Source organism: Bos grunniens, chromosome 11 (genome assembly GCF_055505025.1).
Source record: "Bos grunniens cultivar Pamir isolate PY7600 chromosome 11, Bosgru_T2T1.0, whole genome shotgun sequence".
NCBI lineage: Eukaryota > Metazoa > Chordata > Mammalia > Artiodactyla > Bovidae > Bos > Bos grunniens.
In genome coordinates, this window is record NC_141175.1 from 104,691,513 (window position 1) to 104,700,401 (window position 8,889).

The 8,889-nt window shown below is 57.6% G+C and overlaps 1 protein-coding gene and 1 long non-coding RNA gene across 6 annotated transcripts; one reads left to right on the forward strand and one right to left on the reverse strand.

Annotated features, from left to right (window-relative positions):
- Nucleotides 1-206: 206 nt before the first annotated feature.
- Nucleotides 207-3,569, reverse strand: LOC147363748 (uncharacterized). Its single transcript, XR_015137410.1, has 2 exons — nucleotides 3,167-3,569; nucleotides 207-2,896 (listed from the first exon to the last, which is right to left on the reverse strand). It is a non-coding gene; the product is annotated as an uncharacterized LOC147363748 (long non-coding RNA).
- On the forward strand, nucleotides 598-8,002 carry ANKRD23 (ankyrin repeat domain 23). 5 transcript variants are annotated; one of them, XM_086328143.1, is made up of 10 exons: nucleotides 2,140-2,193; nucleotides 3,233-3,340; nucleotides 3,569-3,715; nucleotides 3,893-4,021; nucleotides 5,258-5,383; nucleotides 5,539-5,637; nucleotides 5,725-5,823; nucleotides 5,921-6,019; nucleotides 6,171-6,269; nucleotides 6,348-8,002. In XM_086328143.1, the coding sequence occupies exons 1-10, from the start codon at nucleotides 2,170-2,172 to the stop codon at nucleotides 6,441-6,443; spliced, it is 1,026 nt and encodes a 341-aa protein (XP_086184269.1). In that variant the 5' UTR covers nucleotides 2,140-2,169; the 3' UTR covers nucleotides 6,444-8,002. The 5 variants fall into 5 exon arrangements, with proteins under 5 accessions (XP_086184273.1, XP_086184269.1, XP_086184270.1 ...); XM_086328147.1 differs by lacking the exons at nucleotides 2,140-2,193; nucleotides 3,233-3,340 and adding an exon at nucleotides 598-781; XM_086328144.1 differs by lacking the exon at nucleotides 5,725-5,823.
- The last annotated feature ends 887 nt before the right edge of the window (nucleotides 8,003-8,889 follow it).

The following is an 8,889-nucleotide window of genomic DNA, read 5'->3' on the forward strand; positions in this document are numbered from 1 at the left end:
CCTGTTTATGAAAATTGGTACAGTGGATGGCAGTTTGGCAATATCTACGAAAATTTAAGTGAGCAAGACCAATACTTCTAGTTTCTCTGTAGCTCCCTAGAGAAATATCCATGTATACAAAGTTATCGTGTGTGTGTGTGTGTGATCTTAGTTCCCTCGCCCGGGATGGAACCTGTGTACTCTGCATTGGAAGCAGAGTCTTAACCGCAAGTCCCCAAAGATGTTTATTTACAGATGCATTTACAAAGATGTGCACCGGAGCATGGGGTGAAATGTTTTAAAAAAGAAGAAAAAAAGTAGAGCTAAACCCAGTGCTCCCAACAGGGGGACAAATAAGACTCCGGTCTTGGAGCCACATGGGCAGAGTTGAGGTTCCCAGCCATGAGTGCAGCCTGTGCTGACCTGGAGAGAGTGCTGAGTCGTGACCACAGTAGAGTAGGTAGAGCCACATAGGAACTCAAACACGCTCACACACACTCAGGAGGAGGTGTGTGAAATTGCACCCACTGTTTCCCCAGGTGGGGGTCCTGAGCGTGATTTGCTATGTGTGGACTTATTTATAAGAGGTAATTTTTTTCTTCAATAAAGTAATACCAACGATAAATTAATACTAGTTAGCTCCATGTGAGTACCAACGGTCTTCCGCTGAGCATTTCAGATACAGCGTCGATATCCTCGCCCTGGGATGTTGGAGGAGAGGAGTCGTGGTGTCGGTGGCAGGCAGTGGAGTCCGAGTTCAAATCCTGCTTATTTTTGTCGGTTTCACCTCACTCTCCTCCAGGTAACTCTTCCCTTCCTCAGGACCACAGGCCAAAAGTCACCTTTGAGAAAAACACCCTGGGCCGTAAGCACAGAAGAGTTGCTCTAAAAAGCCCTGGGCTCCCCAGGTCTGGGTGCTCAGAGCCAACTGCAGTTGGGCCCTCGGCGGCCCTGGACCCACGGCTCTCCCTCCCCCGCCACCCGTCCTGCTCATCTCTGCTCATATGGCTTCCAGGCCGAATCTTACCAGCTATCAGGTTTCCTTTCAAAGGTCAAGGCAGAAATTCAAGGCACAGCTGGGTGGAAGGCATGCTTGGTGTCTTGGGGAGAATCAGGAAGGTTGACCAGTAGCTGCAGATGAATCGCTTTGCAACTGGGTTAATGGTTAACGTTTGTTCTTAGACCTGGAGCGCATCTGAACCTCACCTTGCTGGGGAAGGATGTGCCCCTGACCCGGCAGGGCATCTGGCTGGGGACCTGCATGTGAGCCATGGAAGTCTCTTCCAGAGGCGTGAGGTGCCAATGACAGACTGGGCTTGGCTCCTGAGGTGGCCTAGCTTAGGATGTTGACCTTGACCATTGGAGTGGTGAGGGGGCAGGGGGTTGCCTGGGGAAGGAAACCAGTGGGAGCAGCCGGGTTTCAGGCTGGAAACTGGCCGAGAGGTGGGAAGTCACTTGGTTTCTTCCTGTAGGAGCCAGGGAGCTTCCTGAGGCAGAAATCAGCCTCTTCGGTCTCTCCCTTGGAGGTCCACTTCAGGATTCTGGCCTCCTATTGCCAGGGTAGTTGCGCTGTCTCCCAGGGTCTCCCTCCACAGCAACACGGAGGCTCACACTTCTTTTTCTCCATGGTGTCTACACTTGGGAGCATGTATGTGTGCTAAGTCGCTTCAGTTGTGTCCGACTCTGCAACCCCATGGGCCGTAGCCTGCCAGGCTCCTCTGTCCTTGGGATTCTCCAGGCCAAGAAAACTGGAGTAGGTTGCCATGCCCTCCTCCAAGGGATCTTCCTGACCCAGGGTTCAAACCAGCATCTTCTGCATTGGCAGGCAGATTCTTTAGCACTAGCGCTGCCTGAGAAGCCCACACTTGGGAGAATGGGAGATATTTCCCCTTGAACCTGGGCTGGTGGCCCCGCGTCCAGGATGTGTGTTGATTGGTTGAAGCACCTCTGAGTAGGTGCAGGATGGGGGTGTCTGAGGATGCAGCTGACTCAGCTGAGAACAGCTCTTTCTCCTGCCTGCACAGGCTAAGTGCCCGAGGCAGTATTTTGGTGAGAGTTACAGAGCCACAGAGTTATCTGGCCTGGGCCCAGGCCTCTGCCTTGCCCTCCCCCTGCCCCCCGGCTGGCTCTACTATAAAAGGGTTGAGCTGCTCGGCTCCTCTCACTGAGGGCCTGAAGAGTGGGGGGACCATGAACTTCAGCATCCAGCAGTTGGTGAGGACTTGGGGCAGGGGCCGGGCAGTGGTTTGGGCACCCCGGGACTGTCTCAGCAGAACGAGGGTGTTGGGCAGCTGCTTCGTGCAGCCTCTGGAGGTTTGAGGAGTAGAAACATGTGGTTCCGTTCTGGTCGGTCTGCCCAGGTCTCACTGGAGGGGCTAGGGAGCGAGAGAGGGAGGAGACAGGAAGGGGCCAGGCAATGGTCGACAAGAAATTCCTTGAGTTCAGTGGGTTCTGCCCTTGACTATGATGGCAGAAGAGGATTGGGAAGTGGCACGTTACCCCGGGAGACACGAGTATGGCCCAGGTGCTGGCTGAGCTGGGTTGTGTTGCTGGTCGTTGCTGGGGAAATGGTCTGGAGGGTCTGACCGCCTTGCCTGGGGAAGGGGAGAAGGTGCTTGCGTTCCCTGGGCAGAGAGAGAAGCAGGGACGCCGGTGACGCTTCAGGCTGTCTGTTGCAGGAGGCCGGGCATGGAGGCCGCAGGGGTCACTTTGTGCCCCCAGCCCCACTGCCAGCCAGTTCAGCCTGTGCTGGGAGGCGGGTTGCAGGGCCCAGGAACTGTCTGATTGCCTGAGTTCACTTTAGAAGGCAATGGAATAGTTCCATGTGGCTGGAAGCCATAACCTCTGCCATCCTATCGTCCCAGCCTCTTCTCTCTCCTCAATTTGCTTCTTCCTGGGTGCCGCCGGCTTCTGAATCCTGGGGGCAGGGGCCAGGGGAGGGAGAAAATGGTTCGCTGTACAATGGGCTCCACCCTAAGCGCAGCCCCAGTAACTCATTTCATCTTCGGCACCGGGAGGAAAGAGCTAGCTTCCCAAAGAGCCAGTGAATGCGGGGATTTCGCATTTTACCCAGGAGCATCTCCGCGGTCCCCCTACCCCCTGCCCCCACCTGGGGTCAGGTGGCAGTGTGGCGTGATCTGGTAGGAATGTTAAGGACAGCCACCCACGAGGGAGGCCCTGAGCTCACCTGGATGCGGCCCAGCAGTATAAATAGATGCGGTGTCAGGCGCCTGCTGCTGGGTTCTGCTGACAGGACAGAGTGGGCAGCAGCCAGCTGCCCTCCTGGGTCTCAGACGATGCTGTAGGTGGTGAGAGCCAACAAGGAGCGGGTGGACCGCCACGGCACTCTGCACAGGTCCAGGTAGGCTCATTGATCTTGCGTGTCAGCTCCTGGCAGGACCCCGTCCAGCACAATTGTGTTTGCTAAGTTTTGTCACTTAGTCGTGTCTGACTTTGCGACCCCATGGGCTGCAGCCCACCAGGCTCCCCTGTGCATGGAATTCTTCAGGCAAGAAGACTGGAGTGGGTAGCCATTGCCTTAGGGCTCCTCCTAATTTTCCTGAGTCTTTGTCCTCATCTGTTCCTACAGGTAAGTGGAGAGAGAGTTGAAAGGACGAAATTGGAATGTGGACATGGAGTTCCTGATCCTGGAGGGGGCCTTCGCAGCTGGAGGCTGGGGCCCCAGGAGGCCGAGGCCCGGGAGAGGCAGAAACTGGACGAGGAGAAGAAGAGGAGAGTGAGTGGCCAGAGGTGGCGGCCCGGGGGGCTGGGTGCGGGCAGGCTGAGCGGCGGGGCTCAGGGGCTGATGGCCTGGGTGGGCACTCCTGCTGCCTAAAGACGAGGGTGAGACCAACCAAGAGATGCCCCAGGGCTCCAGCGGCTGACGGCTGGCATGGTCCTGTTTCTGCCACAGCTTGAAAGATTTAACAGTTCCAGAACTAACTTGGAGAACCTGGCTGATTTGGAAAAGTTGGTTCAAAGACGGAAAGAAAAGCGACTGAAACGCAGGGTCCCCCCCAAGGCACCCCAGCCTGAGGTCAAGGTGAGCGAGGGTGCCACACCCGGGCTGGAGTTCATGAGCTGGAGCCTCCTGTCCCCATGAAAGACCTGGGGAGGAGCTGCCCAGCCCCCACCTGGAGACCCCTTTGCCACCGGTGTCAGTCTGCCTCGGCTGCTGGCAGAACAAAGTACCACAAGCTGGGGGCTTAGACAGCAGCTGTGTATGTACGGTCTGCTCAGAGGCTGGCAGTCCGAGATCAAGGGTTCATCTCTGATCAGGGCTGGTTCATCCCGAGGCTCTGGGGGGTGGATCTGCCCATGCCTCTCCCCGGCGTAGGGGTTGGTGGTAATCTGCTGTCATTTCCTTGGCTTGTGGATGCGTTGCTCCAGTCTCTGCTCTGAGCTCACACAGTCCACAATGCATTCCATGTGTGCATGCCTGTATCCAAATGTCCCCTTTCAGTAAGGACTTGTCATATTGGAACAGGGCCCACCTACTCCAGGATGACCTCATCTTAAACAATTACAGCTACAGTGACCCCATTTCCAAGTAAGGTCATGCTCAGAGTGCTGGGGTTAGGACCTTAACCTATGAGCTTGGAGGAGACACAGCTCAATCCATAACCCCACCCCATACCTGTTCAGTCAGTCTTCTGAGGGCAGGATTGTGTTTTTAAAGTTTATATTTATTTACGTAATTGGCTGTGTGGGGTCTTAATTGCCTCATTCTGGATCTTTGGTTGCAGCGCATGGACTCTCTAGTTGTGGCTTTCGGACTTCAAAGTGCACAAGCTCTGTAGTTTTGGTGTGTGGGTTTAGCTGCTCCGTGGCATATGGGATCTTAGTTCCCTCATCAGGGATGGAACCCTTGTCCCCTGCATTGCAAGGGAGATTCTCAACCATTGGACCACCCGAGAAGTCCCTGGGGGCAGGTTTTTTTAATCTGTTGTTTGTATAAGCTGATAGTGCGCTGGTCCTCAGCCGGCTCTCTGGTTAGGCTGGTGAGGCCGTGCATCCCAACAGCCTCTCGAGTGAGTGGGCCTTGTCCTTGAACTTAACTGGCTTTCCTGGTGGCTCAGATGGTAAAGAATCTGCCTGCAATGCAGGAGACCAGGGTTCAATCCCTTGGTCAGGAAGATCCCTTGGAGTAGGAAATGACAACCCACTCCAGTATTCTTGCCTGCAGAAAACCCAAGGACAGAGGAGCCTGACGGCTGTAGTCCATGGGGTCACAATGAGTCAGACATAACTGAGCGACTAACACTTTGAATTTACTCAGCCGCAGCCACAGGCCCAGCTGGAACCCGTGGGCCTGGAGGTGTTCCTGAAGGCAGCTGCTGAGAACCAGGAGGCCCTGATTGACAAGTACCTGGCAGACGGAGGGGACCCCAATGCCCATGACAAGGTATCGAGGGTGGTGCAGGCATGGTGAATGCCTCGGAAACCACAGGGCTTTTGCTCCATGGGGCTCAAGTCCCATGGTGCCTCCTGAGTGGGGAGGGAGTGGGACCGCCAAGGGTGGCCAAGCTTCCTGCACCTGACCTCCCACACTCTCCCCAGCTGCACCGCACGGCCTTGCACTGGGCCTGTCTGAAGGGTCACTGTGAGCTTGTGAACAAGCTGCTGGAGGCAGGTGTGGCCGTGGACACTCGGGACTTGGTGAGACTCAGGGAAGGGCCACCCCCACGGCGAGCCTCCCACTGGCTTCCCCCAACATCAGGGTGAGTTGGGTGCTTCTGTTTGCAGCTGGACAGGACCCCAGTGTTCTGGGCCTGCCGCAGAGGGCACCTGGACATCCTCAAACAGCTGCTAAACTGGGGCGCCCAGGTCAACGCCCGAGACAAGGTGAGGGCACGGGCCGGGGGAAGCCCGATGCTCTTTGGGGTCGGGACACAGCCGTGCCAGCCTGTGATGACATTGCCGCCCCTCGCTGCTCCCTCAGATCTGGAGCACACCCCTGCACGTGGCCGTGCGCACGGGACACTGCGACTGCCTGGAGCACCTCATCGCCTGTGGGGCCCGCATCGACGCGCAGGACAAGGTCAGCGTCTGGTCACCAGAGGCTGGGGATGCTCACCCCCGCGGCCGGGGACTGAGGGAGCCCTAGCTCAGCCACGCGTGGCGCCTGCTGACCTGCCTGCCCCTCCCGGGGAGCGGGGCTGAGGAGGATGACACCCCATCCCTCTCGACAGGAAGGTGACACGGCTCTGCACGAGGCAGTGCGGCACGGGCGCTACAGAGCCATGAAGCTGCTGCTGCTCTACGGAGCTGGGCTGGGCGTGCGCAATGCGGTGAGTGCGGGCGGGCGGCTGGGCGGGGTGGGTGGCTCAGGGACGAGACTGGGCACTGAGCCAGCGCCCTCCTTCCAGGCTTCAGTGACCCCAGTGCAGCTGGCCCGGGACTGGCAGAGGGGCATTCAGGAAGCACTGCAGGCCCATGTCAGGCATACCCGGACCCGGTGCTGACGACCTGCGGGCCACTCACAGCCTCATTCCAGCCCCATCACCCCCCGCCCTCCCCGTGGTCCTTCCTTGGTACACCCCCCACCCCGGCCTGACCCCTCGTCTCCAGGCAGCCCTGTCAGACAGGGCCACTCCGAGGGGGACAGGTAGGAAAGCCTTCCTACCTGCAGTCTGGGGCTGAGCCGTGCCCAGCAGGGCGCGAGCTGGGGGCCGAAGCAGAGGACCCGGGTATGCAGGGCAGGAAACTGGGTCCAGTCGAGGGGCAGCAGGGGGCTGGCGCCAGGATGGAACGGGAAGGGAGCGAGCCCCAGGCTTCCAGGGCCAGTGCAGGATACAGCTCCTCAGTGTCCACCAGGCCTGTGGCCAGGAGATGACCCAGCTCAGCCCTCCACGAGGGCCCACCTGCCGTCAGGGGGTGACATGTCGCATGGCCACCGCCATCCAGGCCACACAGGTGCCCTTAGGCACAGGTTTCTCCAGGGGCCTCAGTTCCTATCAGCAGCAACCCTGATAGCGTCCGGAGTGGCTCCAGATGCTTCAGCCTTGAGGCTCTGAGCTGGGTCTGCTGTCTGGAGGGGGCTGCTCAGCGGGTCTGAGCCCCCCAGTACAGAAGGCCAGCCCCAGCCCGGTTGCCTCAGCAGCCCCAGGGCTGACGAGCTGGAGCTAACGTTTACCCCAGGGAAGCCTTGTGCTCTCGGTCAGGCCCGCCTGCCGCACTCGTCCGCCAGCTGGCAGCTCCTTGCAGAGAAGTGCCCAGGTGCTGGGGGTTGCTTGTGGCCCACTCAGCTTCTGGGGCGGTGGCCCGTAACCCTGCTCTGCCCTGGGCGCGGACGCCCCCTGGCCCGAGCGCGGCACCGTGGCCTGGCCCGAGCGCGGCACCGTGGCCTGGCCCCTGTGGCCACGCCACTTCGCCCTCCTTCAGGGCAGGACGTGGAGGGCTCTGAGCTCGCCTGCTCCTTCCCCTTCTCCCCTGATGAGGTGGCTGAAGGCACAGCCTTTGCACACTCCCCAAAGCTTCCTCTCACCATCCTTCCCTGCACACTCCCCAAAGCTTCCTCTCACCATCCTTCCCGGGTCACGCCACGCACATGCAGACTTGTACCTCTACGGCTGGCGGGGCTGGGCCCTTTAATGCCAGAAACCAGAAAGCAAACCTTTGAGAACAACTTTGCCCCAAATGGAGAACCACAGGCAGAGCGATGGGCTCCGGGACGGAGGTCAGCCTCCCTCACGTAAGGAGCCTGGGCTGATAGCCACTCTGCAGCAGTTATTTTTCGTCTCAATGGCCGCCTTCTCAGGCTGAGGACAAGGCAATTTCTACTCGGTGCAAAAGCTGGCAAGAGCTCCGAAGGACGGCCGCACGCCTTCCCCTCACACGGGCAGCTCCTGCCCTATTGTGACAAAGCCCCCCGTTCACCCAGACATGGGGGCCACAGGTGAACAGGTGGTCAAGTCCACGGAGAAGACAACTTCCCATCTAGAAAATGGGGACACTTAAGTGACAGAAATACCTTTTTATACGCATCACTATTTTTTGTTCATTAAAACTGGTTGATTATCCACCATGGCCTGGTTGTCTGTTCTGGGCCAGAAGGGCCAGTTCCACTGGCTCTGGGCTTCGTCTTCCTCAGCAGCAAACCCCAGGCCTGATCACCGTGCTGGCCTGAGAGCAAGACCAGCCCCTGAAAGCAGAGCAGGCAGGCAGGGCAGTGTTTCTCAGCTAGGCTGCCTGTTAGAATGAGGAGGAAAGATTTCAAAAATCCTCATGTTGGGTTTCCCTGGTGGCTCAGGAGTTAAGAATCCACCTGCCAACACAGGCAACAAGGGTTCAATCCCTGGTCCAGGAGGATCCCACATGCAGAGCAACTAAGCCTGTGAGCCACAACCATTGGGCCTGCGCTCTAGAGCCTGGGAGCCACCACTACTGAAGCCCACAGGCCTACCGTCTGCGCTCAGCACCACGAGAAGCCACAGCTAGGATGGCGCCACTCACAGCTAGAGGAAAACCAGCGCAGCAACGCAGGTTCAGCACAGTCAAAAAAATTAATTTGAAAAAATCCTGACGTTCAGGGAATTCTGAAAATCCCCTGGTGGTCCCGTGCTTCCACTGCAGGGGGGCAGGGGTTCAGTCGCTAGTCAGGGAACTAAGATCCGGCATGCCGTATGGCCAAAAGGTTAAAACATCACAAAGCCTTGATGTCCAGCCTGAGTAAATCAGAACCCCAAGGTGGGCCCAGGAATAAGCATTTTTATACAGTTGACATGCCTGTCTATGAAGGTGATCCTAAGGAATCTTCTTTTCAAAAAAAATGAAAACAGCACCTAGAATGCTCTCAGGATACAAAACCCTTTTCTATATACTAGTGATGATTCTGAACACTAAAGCACACAGTAGTACTTACGATTTGCTAAAAAGGAAACCCACTTAGGTGTGAGTCTTACAAAACGT